Raw genomic sequence first — 20672 nt, 5'->3', positions numbered from 1 at the left:
TGTTGTAGAATGAGTGCATTTATTGCATGTTTCCTTACAAGCACCGCTCGACAGCAAAGTAAACGCATTCAGTAAGCTTTACAGAATTTATAGGAGTTCTCACCGTTGAGCCTTTTCTTGTGGTGACCCTCGCTAACACCAAGGGTTTAACAATAAAATGGAAAATATCTTTAGAGGTTTAATTAATGGAACCCAGGTAAACATCTTTTCTGTGATTAGCTTTAATACAGAAAATCTCAAGTACTTGAGAAATGTATGAATAACATGTACCCTTGACTGTTTCTGTCAAATACGTATTAGTCCGGCTTCTCGCAGGGGCTGGACAAGCGCCAGTTCGAGGCCGGGGCAGCTCTGCTGCTGCAGGAGTCCGTGCTTCGCTTGCACAGACGGCAAGACTGACGTTGTTCCGGAAGTTCAGGGACTGGATGCAATTTCTTTTGGGGGGGACACAAGGTTTCTCTTCCTTAGGAAACAACTTTTAGGCTTGTTCAAGAGCTTAAAGAAATCTCAGCTGGCTTTCTTTTGTAAAATGTCCTATTACAAAAGATACTTTAGTCTGGAAGAATGTAAACGTAGCATGTTACCAGTCTGTACCTTTACCACAGAGAATCCTACTTTCACCACCTTCAAATCATTCTCATGGAATGTCTGCTTTTCAGTGGCATCACCAGATGCGGAGCAGTGAGTCTGCAGAGATAAACCTGGGGCCAGGATTTGGAAGGCTGCGAATGCCAGCCTAAGGAACTTGAACTTTGTTGGGTATTCAGTGGACGCCACGGAAAAGATTTCAGGAGCAAAGTGAGAGCCAGACCTGGTTCTCATTCTTGTTGTGGCAGTGATGTGAGGAATGGCTTAAAGCCGGGGAAGATGAGGGAGGGGCCCGAGGCCAAGAGTCCTTTCCTAGGATGATTGACAGCAACCAGCATTCAGAGAGGGATTGACAGGACCCAGCGAGAGGTGGGTGCCCTCTAAAATGTGTGGCTGGGGAACCCCTGCCCAGAATGGGAGAAGGCAGCCACCCCTGAGAAGAAGCTTACTATGGGAGACAAAGCCGAACACGGAACTCTGATCTCAGGGTCCCCCACCCACTCGTCTCTCTGCAGTAGCCACTGGCTGATGGAGGACGTGGACGCTGGTCCGAAGCACTTGCCCCCGCAGGCAGCCTGATGGGCAGGGCGCCACAACTCCGTCAGCTCACTCTGAGGACGTTTTTTTCTTAGACTAGGGTTCTAATTCTAGCTTGTGTGCTAACCGGCTTTGATCTTGGGCAAATCATCTGCCTTTGACATTTTTTACGCCTTTTTTTCCCATTTATTTTTGTTACTATCGCGCTGACGCACTTCTCGCCTCCCAGGCCTTTATGAGCACACGCGGCGGCGGACATCACTCCTCCGAGGGCAGAGATGTACGAGGGCGACACAGGGGTCGTTTACCACTGATTGTGTGTTGCACCCAGGAAGTTCCTCTGTAAAACGATGTCGAATTACTGAATATAGGCAGTGAGAACCACCTGTTAGAAACCAAAGTTTTAATAAAAGCACAGACAGAGCCTGAGCTGTTTACACCGGGGTAGGCCGCAGGAAAGCCCCCACCTCTGGGCAGGCCTCGACGACTCACGGACGTTGTCTGACCTTCGTAAGCACCCGAGAGCCACAGTCACACTGCACTTTATTACAGACAAGAAAATGCTCCATTTCACAGGAGGACCTTCCCCCGGGGCTTCTGTGCATCCTTCCTCTCAAAGATTGCACATGGCAGCAACGAGGGCCAAGGGAAAAGACCTTTCTGTTTTAAAAAGTATGCCGTGGTTTGGTTTCTGTACCTCCCCGGGAGAAAAATGCTGCACGTTATACGTACGTTTCTCAGGTTTCCTCAACCTCTCGTGATTGGTATGACCAGTACTCAGGTCTGACTCATGTGCAAACCACTCATGGCGCTTACGGGCGGGCAGACTGAGCCCAGAGGAAGGGTTTGGACTCGTAGTGGCCCCAATCCAGCACCCAGCTTCGCTGCAGTCTACCAGCTCTTGCTCCAGCAACTCGGGCCAGCACAGCCCTGCTCTGGGCACCCCCTCAGGGCAGGGGCCACAGCAGAGGTGGGTAGGAGAGCCAAGCCAGCAGAATAGGAGCAAAACTGAGGAAGGGAGAGAGGAGAGGTCATAAGGACCAGGGAGCATAGTCTGGGACCAGGAAACACCAAGATAGCCTTTTTAAAAGTGATTTGCACATCTTTGGAGGCAATTCTAAAAGAAAACTTTCAGAGTTCTATCACTAGCATCGCCATGGCGAGAGCACGGCTTCCTAAGAGCACGGCTTCCTAAGAGCACCATTTTAAAGCATAATGATCATTTGATTCTGTAAGTTATGGTGGATTTGTCTTAATACATTTAATTTTTTAATTAGATATGAAAATCATTGCTTAAGTGATGGCTATAGCCCATGCACATAAGGAAATCTGTAGGATGTGTGTGTGGACTGGAAACACTTTTAATTTTATAGTCTAAGGACCAAACTCAGCACCACATACTTCTGCGTTGGCCAATGTTAAACACTTCGAGGCTGCTTTAGGAACAAAAATTTTTTAAGTACGAATGAATGGCACATGTAACTTCAAAGTAATCCTGGCTGACAGAATATATGGGTGTTTAGGTGGAGCAGAATAAAGGGCCCACTTCAATTTTACATACAGAAGTGGCATAGCAAGAGATGAATAGTTTTTGTAGTTCAACAGACCTGGTTTAACATCCTAGCTTCACCCATTTGCAGTTGAACAAGCCTCTGCAAATTATTTAACTTCTCTGAGACCCAGTTTCCCTACCAGTAAATGCCTAGCGAAGGGCCTGGCAAACAGAAGATAGGCAATGACTATCAGTTCCCCTGTAAGAGTGGAGGGGTTTCCTTCCCCCCACACTAGGGGTCTCAACCTACTGACAGATTATGAAGTCACTTGAGTAGGTTGCAACAAGCGTATTGTAGAAACTGAAACAATGAAAACATCAGAATGCACTGCACATAATGGTAAGAACTGCCCCACTACACATATGCTGAGTTTGATGTAAGTGCATTGTTTACTGGGGGTGGGGTTTACAATGAAAAATTTTTAGTCTCTGTTCTACAGACTATTATATCAAAAATGCCTTTAGGAGCACTGCCTTCATCCGAATAAGCCTCTATAAATTTGAAGAACTTAGGCAAAGTGTTCCTTATGTTTTAACTTGTTGGAGTAAAAATAAGACCTGAGTAACAGAGAAGATGAATTTGATCTGATACTGTGGGGCATTAAATTCAATTTTATGATCAGTTTCTGTGTTATCATGACTAATACATACTTCTAACACTATAGTTTATAGGGATATCATTCATAGTTGATTAAACACTTCTAGACATTTCTACCAGAAGTTGGCTATTAGGATCTATTATGGGAAAACGGAAAATTAGATACAATTTCAAAACAATTTTAAATAAAACTTTGTAAAAGGATTCTTACTTGCCCAGGCTTGAAGGCTGCTAGAGTAACATCCCAACCCGGTGAGCATAACCTTCCCCGGCCTTTACGGGCATGTGCGGCGGTGTCTCACACTCGGTAAAATGAGCTTCAGTCCCAGCGTCCTCTGTCCGTCAGGTCCTGACGTACAACCAGCCTGACAGGGTCGTGAGCCCCTAGCTGTGCTAAGACCATGGGCTGAAAAGCACAGACAATCTGGGGCCGGGAGAGTGGGAATGATGTGCAGTGATACGGCTTGGGCAATGCTGAAGGGCAGAAAACTGGAAATTCCAGAACTCAGTTCTACAGCTGAATCTTGATGCAACTCTGTCTTAAATTTATAACCGTAGCCGGCCAGGCCAGATTGATCATTATTAGAATCACCTGTGGGACTGATGTTTGGGGCTCTTGTTTTAAACGTGCACCCCACGTGATTCTGAGCCTCACTCTGGTTCGAACACCCTGTGTGAAAGGGACAGTGAGGACCAGAAAATAAAAAAAGGTAGAGTTCAAAAGTAGTTACCCTGACTTTACAGGTATCAGTCAGTATCAGTCAATATCAAACACCGGATCAGAATCTGACACTCATTCAAAGCACTTCCTCCTTGGTCTTACATAAAAGACACACCTCAGCAGGTAGCAATACAGTACTGGAAATTTTCTAGTTACCGTATTTTGCTGTGCACTTTTTTGCCCAAAATTTCAAGGGAAAATTAAGGATGCACATTATACGTGGGTGTAAGGATTACATGCCATGGGCATAATCATGGGTACAATAATCCCGTGTATAACGCACATTTTGTGTGCGTTATACACAGCAAAATACGGCATTTAATGGCAAGAACTGGTGGGAGTCAAAAAGTCTGAAGGAGAGAGGTCTCTTTGGATTAGAAACGGAAATACAAGGTAGCATCGATAGAAGTTATGAAGGTAAGCTCAGCTAGGGAGAAACGATGAAGCCTCCGACGGCCTGGGGCCCGGCGCCCGAGCAGAGAAAGCCCCCAGCGTCTGTCGTGCGGCTCGCACCCCTCGGCCCTCACGGACGAGTGGAGTAAGGCAAAAGGTGGTCCTGTCCTATCTCAGGGTTTGGGGTACAGGATGAGGCGGCCTGTAATCTTAAATTCTCTCTTTCTACATTTAAACCTTTTTGCCATTTGCTATAGACATTGGGTTGGGCTGGGCCACGCTCTCTCTCAAGGTCAAGTGTCGGGATTAGCACCGCAGATCCACCGGCAGGGACTGAGTGTTGGCCGCAGGCTCGGTCCCTCCTCGCCCTGAACGTGAGAAAAGGCAAACATGAATGCCATCCTTGGGAAGAGATGGCAGCTGGGAAAGGCGAAGGAAGGCATAGGAGAGAGCAAAGCCTGGGGGAAAGCATGGCGGCAAGAGATGTGAGGTAGAGGGCTCGCGCGTAGCTTCACCGGGGTCAGAGACTCCCTGCATGGCAGGTGCATCAGCCCCTTGAACTTGGGAGATGCCCCAAGAAATGATCTGGCATATTTCCTGCCTGCTTATTTTTTAGCTCAAACTCTAACAATGTTGGATATTTGGAGGTCTCTCTCTTTCTCCCTCCTTCTCTTACCTAGAAATTATAGGGAAGGATGAGAAACAATAAAAAAAAAGGCATGTTATGAGAAAAGCCCTCATTACACTTATGGGGTAGAATTCACCCCATAAGTGAAAGAACCTGGAAAAGTACAAGGGAAGGAGGGCAGAGGGCACCAGGTCTCTCGGGTGAAGAGACATCAGCCGACAGAACCAGCTGAGTGACTGGCTTAACACCACTGCCTCCTACACTCAAGAATCTGTCTTTAAGATTCCTCCGCGAGGCGGAGGGCAGAGTTCAGAGAAGGCGCCAGGGTCACAAATGAAAATACTGGATAGAGAAGTTGGGCCTTGCTTTGCATGTTCTTTTACTACTAGTTTCCTTCATCAGAAAGTGTAGCGGGACCAAGGTGTCTCAGGGTTCACCAAACGGCCTCCACCTTGTGCCTCACCCACACCCCTGGCTACGCCGGGATTTCCTCATTTGATAAGAAAGGCTCATTGACTCCCATTCTCTTCTTTGCTGAGAGGCCTAAATAATCTCCTACGTTCAGGAGATAAAAAGCATATTTATAATATGCTTTCCTGCAGGGTCTCCAAATCAGGGGTATGGAAGAAACTACTCTTCACGACCCAACGTGTCCATGCACCGCATGTACTCATCGAAGTTATGGGTTTGGCTTTCACATTTCCGGGCAGAAAATCTGCTCCCTAGCAGTCCTTAAACTTTACCTGACAAGCATTATCCACCCTCAGCCCAGGCCCGTCCACTCCATTAATAGCCCGGCAAACAAAAACATAGAGCCATTTATCACAGTTCGACACTGCTTGAGCATCTCCGGCCACTCTCTTGACACAACCAGGTTCTAAACACCGATGTCCCTCAGCAGCCAAGGCCCATCAGGACAGACGTGTTGGCGCCAGTCAGACTGAAGTTTGGTTTTTAACTGCACTTTTTGTCAGTTTGGCTGGGAAGATTTGGACAGCTGGAAGTGAGCTTCTCCATCATTTTCTGTTTCCTTCTTTGTATCAATTTTCCACCTGTGAAGCCCAACACTCCACCACCAAGTGCAGCTGCAATTCCCGCCACTTTGAAGCCTGCAAGGAGGCCAATCGGACCCCCCACCACTCCTCCGATGAGCGCACCTGCCACAGGCAGAGCTGCCAGCTTGTATTTTGCAGCCTGTAAAAAAAAAAATTCAATTTAGAAATTGAGTTGCGAATATCTGCCTGTGGTGATGTGCATTTTCCTCTCATTACTCCTGGCAATGCCTCTTTGACTCTTGGTACATAATTAACCTGAGACAGTGCACTGGGGGAAGGGGGCCGAGAACGTGTTCCACAGGTACTACCGCCATTGCTCCAGACCGCGGAATCTGAGCAATGAGCTACAAAGAGTGGACTGCTACAAACTGATTTTGCTTGCAAAAAAAACAAAACAAAACAAAACAAAAACCCAAACTGACTAGCTGGTTTATTTAAGCAGTTTCAGCAGTCGCAGATGCCTCCAAAGCTTTTATGCTGCACGCAGATTATTCCATGCCCGTACCTGGGGTTAAGAGCAACAGTCTATGGAAAGAAGAGGGGCCCACCGTACACACGCTGCCACGTCCTTCCATTCTCGCCCCTCCTGGATCCTGGCAAGCCTCTCCTCTCCTCCCCCCGAACTTCTGCAAATACTCCCGTCTAGCACCAAATGCCTTATTAGTGGGGCTGCGGTTTATTCTCTCTTTGAAAAAATTTCTCCCCTCACAGAATGAATCTGGGAGTAGAATATTACTACAGCCATTGATTTCTTGCACTACCTATGTGTCATTTTTTCCTTATTTCCTTAATTGCTGGTTCCCTTAAGATTAAAGAGAGCAGATCAATTGGGTTAATACTACAAATTCCTGGGAGCCAGAGGAACATTGATTTGTCAGCAGGAGCAGAGTCTTACCTTCCCCAAGTTTTTGGTTCCCTCTGCAACATTCACAGCGGCAGTGTTGACATGGTCTTCAATGCTGTCAATCTTCTCCTGCTGAGACTAGATGCAAAGGAATTATGAGGGGGCATTCCTGCTGGGGCGCAGCAGAGGGCCAGTACACACTATTTTAATTCCTGTAATCAGGGCCCTGTGCACTGCAGCCTCGCCGTCTTAATAGCGGTTCATTAATAGCATCTGATAAACCATGTCGAAAGGACAGATTCACTTGTATGAGAAAAAGAGGGTGACTTAATTATTAGGTAATACAAGGGTGGTACCTCTACAGAAAAAAGTATCTCGCACTAAAATTCATTCAAACATACAAACATCCCCCAAATGAATCTGTTTTCCAGGAGAAAGGAAATCCAAATAAGCATTTACATGTCATATTGGGTTTGATGGAAAAAAACAAAACAAAACAACAACCCCTCCATAACTTATCTCTTTGAAAATTCAGTTTAAAACAGGCACATTTGACTTGGGAGTAAAACACCCTTGCTCTAATAAACACAGATTATTATGTTTTAGAAATAAGAATACAACATGGTTTGATCCACCATGAACTCTTTCTGTCAATACTCCTCATATGCAGTAAGGAAAATGAGTTTACCGTCCTGTGTTCTGCACTTGTACGATTTAATACATTTTAAAATCGTGCCAAGGTGAGATGTTTCTGATCAAATACATTAAGAAATCATTCTGGCACGACTGAAACTGTGACTCGTGGGCCCTCTGGGGAGCAGGAGTGTTCCTGTGTGGGGTGCGGCTTTCCCTCCACGGGTGAAGCCCCGCTGTGTTTCTGACAAGCGGTTACTGGGCCTCTGCTCGGGTACCTCCGGGAGGAACTCATCACTTGCCACAAGAACACATTCCCTTCTTTAAACCAATTTCATTTACACACACGCACCCATTTTAAGGGGACAGTATGAGTTCTGACAAAGGTACAAACTCAGGTTAACCACCACCACACCAATGTACAGATTATTTAGTTTTTTTTTTAATTCGCAGAAAGAGCGAATCCCTCTTTGGTCCCAGCTAAATGCCAGCTTCTACAATGACTGTGAAATAATTCAACTTTAATCCTGAAGTATTTCACTGCCTTATATAACTGACTTCTTCGCTTATACTGAAGCAGATATAACCCTCTGCTAATCCTAATCACTTCATCTGAGAACATGAAACACAAACACAACTAATTTCCACTCCCCAGTTGCTTCTTCTCAGCATTTTGACATTCCTTCCTTTTCCGCACAACAAGTGTGTACCCGCTCACTGTCAGCCCTTTCGAGGGATCCCTTCACTCTCATATTCTCCGCCACCGTCTTAAAACTCCCAACACAATCCCTGAAAGAGTCCTTTCACGGGTTCTCTTCTAACGTCTGGGTCAGAGACAAATACAACAGTGACTCTCACACCTGAGTGTGCACCGGAATCACCTGGACAACTTCTCAAAATAGATCGCTGGGTTCTACCCCCAGAATTTCTGACTTAGTAGGCTTGGGGTGAGGCCTGGGTATTTACACTTAAAAAATTTATTGATTGATTTTTTAGAGAGAGAGAGAGAAAGAGAAACATCAATTTGTTGTTCCATCTATTATGTATTCATTGGTTGATTCTTGTATGTGCCCTGCTGGGATGGAACCCACAACCTTGGAATATCAGGATGTTGCTCTAACCCACTGAGCTACCCGGCCAGGGCTGAGATTTTGCATTTCTAAAGAGTTCCCAGGTGAGGTGGCTGCTGCACAGTGAGTCCATGATTCTCACACTTAAAAACCACTAATGTATGTACATGATAGGATTAACACCACAAACTTTGGTCAGTTGTCCTGTGTTCAAATCCTACAATTATCGCTGTGTGTCTGTGGACAAATGACTCATGATCTCTAGGTGTCAGTACTCTCATCCCTCAGGAAAATGATACTTCTACCTCACAGAGTTGAACTGAGGATGAATGAGGTAGAATCTATAGAGTATAAGGTATAGGGGAAAAACAGAGAAAGTCATCCTGACCTTTCCAACAAAGCGTAACTCCCATCTTTCTTTTCTATCAAAAAATATATTAAACTTTTTCCTATGATGCTTGAAAATTCCAGAGCACACAAACATTAGCTCTCTCCTAGCATTCATTCATTCATTCATTCATTCAGTTTTTATTTTCCTCAGACAACAAAACTCCTTTAATGTTAGCTTTTTTCCCCTCTCCAACCCACAGAGGCATAAGTGCCAGCACTTGTCTGTATTTCTGACACCCTATCCTTGTTTCTGTTTGGTACATCCCGAACACTTTCCATTTTGACTTCAAAGTCTATGCGAGAAGAGAAATCACAGGTGCACAGTGATATTATCAACCTTCGTATCTTGATGAATTGAGGGGTACAGGGAAAACAGCCAACGGCCTCCTTCGTCTCAGCCCCAAAAGAATTCCACTGAGGCGGTGACGCCTACCAGGACTGCCGCTATTGCTCATTCCCAAAGTGTGTCTCAAGACCTCAGCGAAATATCTTTTAATGCTCCTTCCTACAAGGCTGGATACCAAAGCTCTATGATTTTTTTTCTATATAGTAAAAAGTCTATTTAAATATTTTTACACAAACACACTTTGGAATAATTGGAGAAAGAACCACAAGACAAAACACAGCCTGCGATTCCTGAATGTGTGAACTATGATGCTCGCCACCACTGCTATCACCAGACGTAAGGAGGCCGGCCCCACCCTGGGGAGCAGGCCACACCTGTAAGCACTCGCTCACCCACATGGGGAAGCTCGCTCAAACACCAGCAAGGGAATGAGGCAGAGGGAGAGCAGCCTCTCTCCGGGGATCGAGTCACCTCTCGGTTGTGCCTTCTTCTTCTCCTATTTTGCTTACTTTGGATCCCAAGCTTTGCCCATTTCTTCAAGTTCTGCTTCCAGAGTAAGGAGGACTCAATGACAACAATTTGAGCTAGGCAGCTGCTGTCAGAGTTGTGAATCAACTGTGCACAGAACGACCCGCCAGACTCCACTCAGAGCCAAATCTGGTCACCGCTCGTCCACTGTGTCCTTGGCTCTTCATGTTGGGCCAAACCACACACACGCTGTCCTGTTTCAGGACAGGAAACCAAGCCCTAGCAGCAGTGGGGGCTCCGAAGCCTCCTCACCTCTACCTACCCACCCCCCCCCTTTTACTTCTTATTTCCTTATTTTGTTTTCATCTTCCTGAACTGCCCACATTTGACAATCTTCAAACTCTCTTCCTGACATTATATACGTTGGCAGTTCACATCTGTTCTTGGCTTCCCTTTAATAATGAATTAAATCACTAATGACGGTCAATGTAGTATTTCTCAAACTGGAATAATGCAGAGCCTTTTCCCTTTTTAAAGGAAAAAAACATTTTCGAAAGACTAAGAATACGTCTATGGATTTCATTCTAAGAAACACTGTATTGGGTCCCATACCTGCCTGAACAAATACCTGAATCATACTTAGCTGTGAAGAAGACGTGATTTGTCAAGTTAGTATTTGCCAAGAAGAATGCAGTTTGCGTACTCGAGGTCAAACTTCAGAACTAACGAAGAACTGTTTTTCCGTTGAATGCTGTTTTGGACAGTTACAGGCCTGGAACCCTCTACATCAAGCAACAGGTTACATGCACATCAGTAAAAATGCTCTCCCTTGAATAGTCTTGCTAATAGTTGTGCAGTTTTATTAATGTGCTTGAAAAGCTTTGGGTTTCTGTCCTGGCCAGGTGGCTCCGTTGGTTGGAACACTGTCCCGCACACCAAAAGGTCATGGGTTCGATCCCTGGTCAAGGCATACACCTGGATTGCAGATCTGACCCCTCGTCAGGGTGTGTGTGAGAGACAACCGACTGATGTTTCTCACATCAGCATTTCTCTCCTGCTCTCTCAAATTAGTCAATGTATTCTCAGGTGAGGATTTAAAAAAAAAAAAAGAGTTCTTAGAATACCATTAAAAAAAGAAAAACTACAGGTGTCTTTAAGAAGCTAGTGCCAAAACTCCAGGTATTTCTCTTTATTACTGACTCTAAATCTCACCCAGCTTTCAAGGACAGCTCTATCTTAGATCTTGACCAATCCAGGTAACATGGAGCCATCCTGGTTCTGAACCCCAAAGGTACGTAATCTCTATCCTGGATCATATGCAATCACACACACAGAAAAGCCCAGACACAAACACCCCAATGCTATGGTACACAGGCAGAATACAGGATTACATTCACCTAGAGGGGACAGTAACTGAAGTAGGGTATTGATTACATCAGTGGATTCAGCAACAGGAAAAGGACTGCAGGAACTGTAGTACTAAAACTCCAGTGATGTTGGCAGCGAAAGTAAAACTGTAAGGAAGGCGCTTAAGGGAATCAAATAAGAAAGGAACAGAAGTAGGAATGCGGCTGGGGTAGTAGAACGGAAGGAGATGAGAAGTAATAGGCATTATCTCATTTAGCCTCCCATCGGTTTTACAAAGCTCATTGCTGTCCAATAATAATATCCTAAAGGTCATACAGGTGATACATGGAGGAATCTGATCTAATCCATTACAACCCAGCTTTTATGCATCCAGAGTAGAACTGGATTTAAGAAACCACAGGGAATAAGGCAAAATGTAGAGACAAAGCTGGGCCTGCAGCTAGGATGACATGTCACTGAGCAACTGGCCCAGCATTCTTTAAATTCCCCTTGACTAGACGTAGGGCTGGCCCCACAGTTCCAGGAGAGGGCTTTTGAGCAATGAAGGCTGAAGGACAATGAAGCATGGTTCGTAGTACACATTAATGTATCAACATCTATCTATTGGACTGCACCTGGATCTCTCAATGGCTTTGTAGGTTTTTTTTTTTTTTTATTGTGGTAAAAATCAACACGTACAACTTACAAATGTAATCATTTGTAAGTAACATTCAGTAACATCAAGTACATTCACAATGTTGTGCGACTATCACAATTCCCCTATAGGTTCTTTTGTATACTTTCCTCCACTCTTCACTGAGCTTAGCACAGTACTGTGCACACAGAGGGCGCTCCATAAATAAATGGCTGACTTGCCTGGAGACCAGCACACCCATGTGATGGTAAGGAGAGGATGTGGTCACTCTGGTCATGTTCCCAAGTACTTGGTGCCTAAATGGAGCTTCTGTGAGTCTGTGACCATGTGGTCATGAGAACTCAGTCACCCTGGGAATAGTACTCAGGGGTTCTTCTTTGAGCCTCTGCCTAATAACAATCTGTCCTTATGCAGATTGTTATAAATAGAACATTTGTATAGAGCTATGGCTACAGTCAAACTCTTCCTGCGAAAAGCCTTCATTAGATTAGGGGTTAGGAACGGCTTACATAACCTAATAGTACATATAATTGTTAAATGGCCACAAACCCTTAATCTTCCTTTCATGTGTCTATGGCCTTAGAAGGGAAATGCATGTGTCTTGAATGATAACTTTTTACATGTTTAGTTTGTTTTTTAAATCAACTTTATTGAAGTATAATTCACATATATTATAACTCACACATTTCATGAGTATGTACCAATGACTTTTGACAAATGAATATATTTGTAAAACCACACATGTACAGATTTTACAAGCTGCATTAGATCAGAGATTGTGTGTTACAACTGAATAAATCTTGATTCTAAGAACAGCAAATATTTTGGGATTCTTATATCATTCTCTTTTATATACAAATATATTAATAGATTGTACAGATACCTAATCCAGAAATTTCAAACATTTTGCTTCTTCTGACTTAGAGGCATCAAAAAAAGGAAAATGCTTTAAACAATCTACTATATTCAATTTTAAGCATTATATTTCAAGAAAAAAATCCACAAACCAGAAAACTTGCAGAGCAAGGGGCGAGTACTGAAAAGCCTAGAAATGACATTCTAGGAATCCATCAGAAAAACTGAGGGTTTTTAGGACAAGAAACAGGGTGAGGTAGGGTACAGTGAGGAAGGACAATGCTGATCCCAAAAGGTTAAAACACTTTTACATGGAGAAGAGACGGAACTCGTTCAGCCTGGGGTCCCGGAGGCGACAGTGTCAGAGAGAAGTTCAGGTAGGAGGGCTGAAACACAGAGTGTCCCTGCCTTGTAACTGTTTAGGAGGAGGCAGAGGACCATCTGTTTAAGAAACTGAGGCAAGAGTAGAGGGATCAGATTAGTTGTCCTCTTACGTCCCGGTTACCTCCAATTCTGAGGCTATGTGATCTAGGAAGCCAGGGGTCAGGGAGACCGTAATTCAAAAACGTATGGCCCCGAACAACAGTTTGATCAAGAACAAAGAAGCGAACCTAGCCAGCAGCACTGCTAACCTGTATGCGTGCGCACACACAGATACACACACTCTCACTCACACAGCCAACCTTCCCATAATTCCTGGGATGACAAAATAATGTAGAAAAATTATAACAGGAAATCCATCCTATCTCTTCCACCAAATTTACTTGCAGTTTCCTAATCTGTGTTAACAGTACCGCTGGCTACCTGACTACACAGAGTAAAGCCTTAATGTTTCTCTTTGACTTTCCCATCTTCTTCCAGCTTCTACCCCAGAAATACCTCAGCTGCCCCTTCCCTTTACACAGCACTCCTCCCTTTGCTGCGGGGAATATGTTGTGTGATCCCCGGTGGGTGCCTGAAACTGCGGAAAGTACCAAACCCTATATATACTGCTTTTTTCTATACATACACACACTTGACAGCTTTTCTTTGGCATGTCCGAACTGCCAGCATCACCACTCTTGCACTCTGAGACCATCATTAAGTAAAATAAGGGTTACTTGAACACAAGCATTGCAGTACCACGACCGGTGACCTGGGAAACCAAGACAGCTGCTAAGTGACTCAGGGCGGGGAGCACATACGGCTCGGATGCTGCGGACAAAGGGATGGCTCACGTCTGGGGCCGGACAGAGCAGGATGGTGCCAGACTGCATCGTGCTAGTCAGAACGATTTGCATTCAAAACTTATATGTTACTTTTGGAATTTTGCATTTAATATTCTCATGGTTGGCCACAGTACCTGAAACCATGGAGAGCAAAACTGCAGAAAGCAAAGCCACAGATAAGGTGGAATTACTACACTGGTATCGCCATTGATCTTAGTGAAACTCTTGCAGTTGATCCCTAACTGGCCATCCTGCCTATGATGGCCCCCTTTGCAAGGCCATATTCTCACCGCTAACAGTGAACTTTCTGAACCCAGAATGGATGGACCACACCACTTTAACCTGCTCAAAAATCTACACTGGCTCCTACAAAGTGAAGCTGAAATTCTTTGGTACGGCCTTCTGTGCCATCTCGGCTTCATCCGAACCCTCCTTGCTTTGCTTGCCCATGGGACTGTATGCTTTGACTGCACTGCAGTACTTGCCATTCCTGAAACATGCTGAACTCCATGGCTTTGCTGAGCTGTTCTGAAATGCACCCCCTCGCTCCGCCTGTGGACACTTCACTCAATTTCCAAGACTCAAGCAAATGCTACTCATCTTGTGAAGCTACCCTTACTGCTTCCACCCCCAACCCCTGCTGCCCTCCCTTGGAATTAAATGCATCTTCGTGGAGCTTATAATACTTTTCATCGTATCTTATTTTTGCATTTAACAGTCATGCTCGAAGTTTCAGTTTTGGGGTCCAAGCTTATCTCTATCCACTGTAAACCCTTGAAGGCAGAGAGCAGGTTTCATTTATTTCTATATCTGGTCAGACTCCCGATGCCTAGGATCTAACACAGAACCTTTTATTTAACAAGTGCTTAATAAATGTTTATTGAACTGATTTGGAACTGTCTTAAAAATTATAACTTCTATTAAATTTTTAACCAAAAGCCTAGTGATCGATAAAAGCCTTTTTTAGCTTTTGGGCCCAAACCAGTAACATACTTACATTTACTAGGAGAGAGAATTCTGTGACCAGTTGACTAAGTTCAATTAAGTCCTTAAAAAGGAGAGAGAAAAAAAGGAAGTTACTTATTTTTAAAAGCCTCAAAGTTACCAAAAGGGAAAAAAATTTTTTTTAGCATACCGCTTCTAAGATTTCCCATGATTCTGCAGCATTTTGATCTCGAGGAATTTCAGGCAATGCATATATCTGAGTCATGCTCTGAGGGTCAGCTTCAGCTTCAGCGTCAGTAGTGTGAAATGCTCCTGGATGAATACAACCTCACGGTTAGAATTTACTTGCTTTGTTTAGAAAGGTGATAGATAGCATGAATCAATACCATAAAACAGCTGTCATGTAAAATGCTTACTAACTGAGCTCAGGCTAAAAGTAAATTGATCATTCTATAGAACTAGATTTATTTATAGGCAGATTGTTCCTGTGTTAACAAATATTTTTTAATTAGTCTACAAAATCATCTAAAAAAATGGGTACAAATACTATCCACCCAATCTGAATAACGAAAGCTAGATGTGGAAGAAGCACCAAAAGAAAACTATTCTATTCGGCTGATGTTCCATGAAGAGATACCCAGGTTTAACATTTCTTATTGCCAAATCATTAACTTTTTTTGGTTGTTGTTATTTTAGTGAGCTGTTAAAAGTAGAGAAGTGATGTGTCAGCAATGGAAATCAGTCATTTTGGTAACAAATTTGTCATCAAACAAACACCTATTACCATATGTATATTTCTGTATGTATTATCACCCTACTTCTCTTCAAAGTCATTTTCCTGGCCCATGCCTCCATTGCTTCTAATTCTTTTCTGAGTTTTAAAAAGTCATCAACCCACGAAGGCTTTCCTCATTAGACACTGTTATGGTATGAATTAATTTATGCTCCAAACGCCACTTTCCAGTCTTTCTTATTTCCTTGTATTGGTCTTACCAATCATTCACTCATTAAACTTCTATTTCCACAATGCCTGCTCCATCCCTGCCAGCGTGCTAACATGCCGCGGACACAGCGGTAAACCGTGAAAACAGGCCCAAGGAGCCAACACAGCACAGTGGCTAAGAGGATGGGCCTCGTCAGAAAGACCCGGGAAGCATCCTGATTTGGCTATTTACTAGCCCTTTGACTTGGGAAGGTATTTTGTTTTTCTGACTTATTTTCCTCATTTATAAAATGAGATGGTGCTTTGCACCTGGCTTATATACCAAGTACTGGGTCGGCCAGAAAGTTCACCTGGTTTTTTTCGTACACTTGCCCTAGTAGCACTCAGTTGTCTTTAACTTCATTTAAAACAATTTTGTTAGATTGTATTGTGACAGCTGTCACATCAGTGTGCAATTAAAAAACCAAAGTTGTGAATTTTGGTAGACATTTTAATATTAAAGATGGAAGAAAATACGCAACATTTTCAGCATATTATGCTTTGTTATTTCAAGAAAGGTAAAAGCACAGCTGAAATGCAAAAAAAAAAAAAAAAGGTTTGTGCCCTGGCTAGTGTAGCTCAGTGGATTGAGTGCGGGCCTGTGAACCAGAGGGTCACGGTTTGATTCCCAGACTAGGGCACATGCCTGGGTTATAGGCTGGGTCCCCAGCAGGGGGAGCGGGAGAGGCAACCACACATAGATGTTTTTCTCCCTCTCTCCTTCCCTTCCCCTTTAAAAATAAATAAAATCTTAAAACACACACACACACACAAAGGGTTTGTGCAGTGTATAGAGAAGGTGCTGTGACTGATCGAATGTGTCAAGATTGGTTTGCAAAGTTTCGTGCTGGAGATTTCTCCCTGGACAATGCTCTATGGTTGGGCAGACCAGCTGAAGTTGACAGTGATCAAATCTGGACATTAATTGAGAACAATCAACATCGTACTACATGAGAGCTAACCAACATACTCAAAATACCCAAATCAATAAAGTAGTTTGTGAAAATGAAAAACGTGTCTCTCGTTTTATGGAAAAAAACATTTGGACTTTTCAGCCAACCCAATATAAGTTGTTAATAGTTATCCCTACTGACATTGCTACTGCTACTGTTATTAATGGAGCTTATCATACAGTGTGTGGTGCAGACGTGTTAACAGGCAAGTTCAGTATGGTCTGATGAGAACTGTGATATGGGTAAGTATGGAATGCTATGCGAGCACAGAAGAGAGGCAGTTAACTCAGATCTGAGGAGGAGAGAGTGGCCCGAGAAGGCTCTGAAGCTAGAGATTCAGATGGTGTGGCACCTGACCCGGCTTGGTGTGGTGTGCAGTTTAGGGGACAGCTCCCTAAAACAGATAATATTACTAGGGAAAGAAGATAGGAATATGAATTCTACGTACAAAGACCAGCATGAAAAGGCCCTGAAACAAGAAAGAACATAGCTTGACATAAACTCAGTGGTTTGGTCTTGCCAAACCATAAAGTAAACGTGTGATGTTACAAGTGTAAGACATCACAGATGGTCAGAAGTGGCCTTGAGGTCCCGTCAAAGACTGGACCTTACCTGGCAGACAGTGGAGAGCTCCTGACGGGTTGTAAGCAGGGACGTGACAGCGACACATGACGCCTGATCTAATCCTAAAAGTAAGTCACTGAAACACTAAGCCCAACTTCTCTCTCAATTTCTTTTCCCATCCTAGCCTATAAATGAGCGGAATTTTACAAAACTGCATTACCAGTTTACTTTCAAATTCATGAGTGTTTTACCTCTCAACAGAAAAAAACTGTTTAAATTGTTTAGGAAGGGCATAGTCAGATGACTAAAAAGTAATTTCTGGGCTTATTAGAATTGACCATGTTCTTTTAATTTTTAATCTTAATTTATCGGAATGTATTTTCTTACCCAAAGGAAAAGTAAAAACATGAGATACAGAATAAGGTTTACATTACAACATTATGGCAAGTATCCAGTATTTTAAAAGCTTTCTATGATCTTTACAAATGCTTAAGAGTTATTTACCCCATGCCCTGATGTCACTAAAGACACTTTCATTTTAACTTCACTCAAGATAAATGAATTACTCTAAGACCTTTCTTCTGCTTAATATTCCTACTGTAAGAACTTCAACTTCTTTAGTACCACAATGAATAATGATAACTTGGTTATTAACAGACCAAATGTAAAGCATAACTTTATAAACACAACCACCACTCTGAAGATTTTCTTAGGGCAGAGGATTCAAATAAATTATGCCGGGGTATATAACAAAATGAGGAGAAATTATCATATAGAATGTATTTGAACAATGATTAAAATAAAAAAAACCAAAAAACAAATTCTTGATCTAAAAGGATGGGATGGGAACTGTTTGACATTTTAGGCAAACATGAAAGATTTCCCTCAGTAAAAAATAATAAATGTTTAAGCCATTTACATTTCACCTGAAACCAAACTGTGTATGCATTGTAGTTCAAAATGAAGTCTTAGAGCAAAGAAATCTGTTTTCTTCCATGGAAAATCCTGCTGTAAACTTACAAGGCTGAACATCACTAATCATTTCAAGGTATGACTAATAATTAAGAAACGAAACCCTTCAATTTCTACACCTTCCATAATTCATTTATTCCAGCTTGTAGTATAAACCTGTACATCAGTGATCATCCACCAACTCTGAACTTTTACAGATTGCTGCAGACATGAGGAGGCAAAACACGGTCACAGATTTTCAGCTGCAGGAAACGAGGATAAAGAACTCTTCTGTCCACATACGCCAAAATCGCTCTTGTTTTATACGACACAGTAACCTCAGCTAGTTCTGGCTGCTTGCAAACAACTGCGAGGGTCAAGGGCACAGATCGCGCGGCTGCTTTTCAAACTCGAGTTGTAAAACCTTATCATTGACTTACAAACTCAAATAAGCATTAAGATCTTTTTTAGTTGAAGTGAGAAATAAGCTTAGTAACATAGATGTAAGACTTTTCCCTTCTATGTATCTAAACATCCCTTCCTCACTCACTTGCTCACACTCACTGCCTCCCTCGCCCCCCACCCCCCTTCTTTCTTTCTCCTTCCTTCGTGGGGAAGAGTCGTTTTACTGAGAACTACAACACAACAGATAAAGAATTTCCACTAAACTTTACTACATTAGAAAAAGTGTCATTATAAATCTCAATTAGTTCCAAAACATTTCCTGAAATTTGTCATGTTCTGCAGCTTAAAAATAGTGAAATTAATTTACCGATCACTTACATAAACCCATCTATTGAAATAAAATGACTTCTAACAAATGTCTTCACTTAGTGGCAAAGGAGGATTTTTAAGAAAATTAAGACCAACTGAAAATACATCTTCTGAATAGTATACGAAATCATCTACATGTTTTACAAAACAGTTCAGCGTGCGCACACACATGCACACACACACACACATATATCTGTGATAAAATCTAATATTTCATCAAATTCAATATGCTGGTCTGAAGTTCCCAGAAGTTTTAAGATTGGATTCTTTTCTTTTGTGAATATTTGTTTAAAGTGTAATAAGATTCTGTGCCTACCGCGCGGGTGAAGCTGAGTGCTGGATGGGGAGTGAGGAGCGACAAAGACGGAGAGAAGCAGTGACTCGCTCTGCAGGCCCTGATACACCTTCCTAAACACAAACCAAACCTGCAGGCTCCCCCCGCCTCCCTCAGTGGGGAGGGATGCGCTAAAAGTGAAATGACACACAGACAAGGCAGGAGGGCGTTTCTCAAACTGAGCAAGATTGGTGGAGAAGATTCGCTTCAGGAACTCTCAGAGGCTGGACAAAAGAAACAGCAAAATCATCACAGGTTCCCTAAACTTAAGCTTCTTTCACTCTCCAGGGAACATAAAACACCCTATTCTACTTGTTACTTCTATTTGTAAATGAAAAACTATTTTTGCATTTTGATCTCACTCATGGAAATGTGGCAACGTTGCTCCTGAATCTCTGCTGATGTTTCCAACCAATTTATTTAGAATCGGACTGAATTTTTAAAGGAAAAAGTATTTTAAGGCGCTTCTATGCAAATCAAACACATTTTTTTTTCCTGTATAGGCTGTCACTACTATAATGAGTATCTGAAGCAAAAATAAAGAAAAACCAGAGAACACTGGGTAAAAAACATGTAGAATGACAGAAGAGATTCTATAGCTAAAAGAAGACCAACATGGAACAAATCCAATTCCTACCCCACTACTAAACTCTCATGTAAATGAGTGCTTTCATTTCACATTCTTCGCCTCCCACCCTCTCAATCATTTTTAAACAGTATTTCTGAATTTAAGGCAACCTAGTAGAAACTCTCATATTTGGTAAAAAAAAAAAAAACTCAGGCACTTGGTGAGCCAGTTAATTTTAACTGCTTAATGTTGGCAGTGGATTCAAAGTCAAAGCGCAATCCGACCAGCAGACCGTTCAGAATCTGAAATTCTAACCTTGTTTCAGGTATAAGTTCGGTGTTTGATTTTATAAATGGAATGACTGTCAATGAAAGCAGCACTGGCACCAGAGATTTAGTTCTGTAGTTTCTCCCAGGGTTCAAGCGATCAGGTCTTAGGCCAATTTGGTGTTCCATGAATTGAGAAGTCTGAGAAGCAAGAGCGTTGGAAGATGAATTTCATGTTTTTCTTCTTCTTCGTCCTCTGGCTCTGCCTCTCTCTTTTTCATCTCCCCTGATACACATGCTTCCCAAATTTTGCCAACATTTTTAAATACCAGTCAGCTTCCTGTGGAGAAAGGTAACTGCCAGCAGACTGGGTAAGCTGCCTCCTTTTAATAATCACCCAATTCCTCGGATGATACATGAGCCCAAGTTTGGCTCATGTATCAAGCA

General features: G+C 42.9%; 1 protein-coding gene across 1 annotated transcript in view; it reads right to left on the bottom strand.

Moving 5' to 3' along the window:
- The window catches only part of STX17 (syntaxin 17), a 60433-nt gene continuing 39761 nt past the window's right edge, over window positions 1-20672 (bottom strand). Inside the window, exons 5-8 of the mRNA XM_028525605.2 lie at window positions 15024-15145; window positions 14886-14936; window positions 6968-7054; window positions 1-6211 (exon numbers count right to left, since the gene is read on the bottom strand). Coding sequence (XP_028381406.1) covers window positions 5972-6211; window positions 6968-7054; window positions 14886-14936; window positions 15024-15145 — 500 coding nt within the window. The 3' untranslated portion in view covers window positions 1-5971. The remainder of the gene's footprint in view (window positions 6212-6967; window positions 7055-14885; window positions 14937-15023; window positions 15146-20672) is intronic.

Source organism: Phyllostomus discolor, chromosome 3, assembly GCF_004126475.2.
Source record: "Phyllostomus discolor isolate MPI-MPIP mPhyDis1 chromosome 3, mPhyDis1.pri.v3, whole genome shotgun sequence".
Classification (NCBI taxonomy): domain Eukaryota; kingdom Metazoa; phylum Chordata; class Mammalia; order Chiroptera; family Phyllostomidae; genus Phyllostomus; species Phyllostomus discolor.
This window is presented reverse-complemented; position numbering and strand designations above follow the sequence as displayed.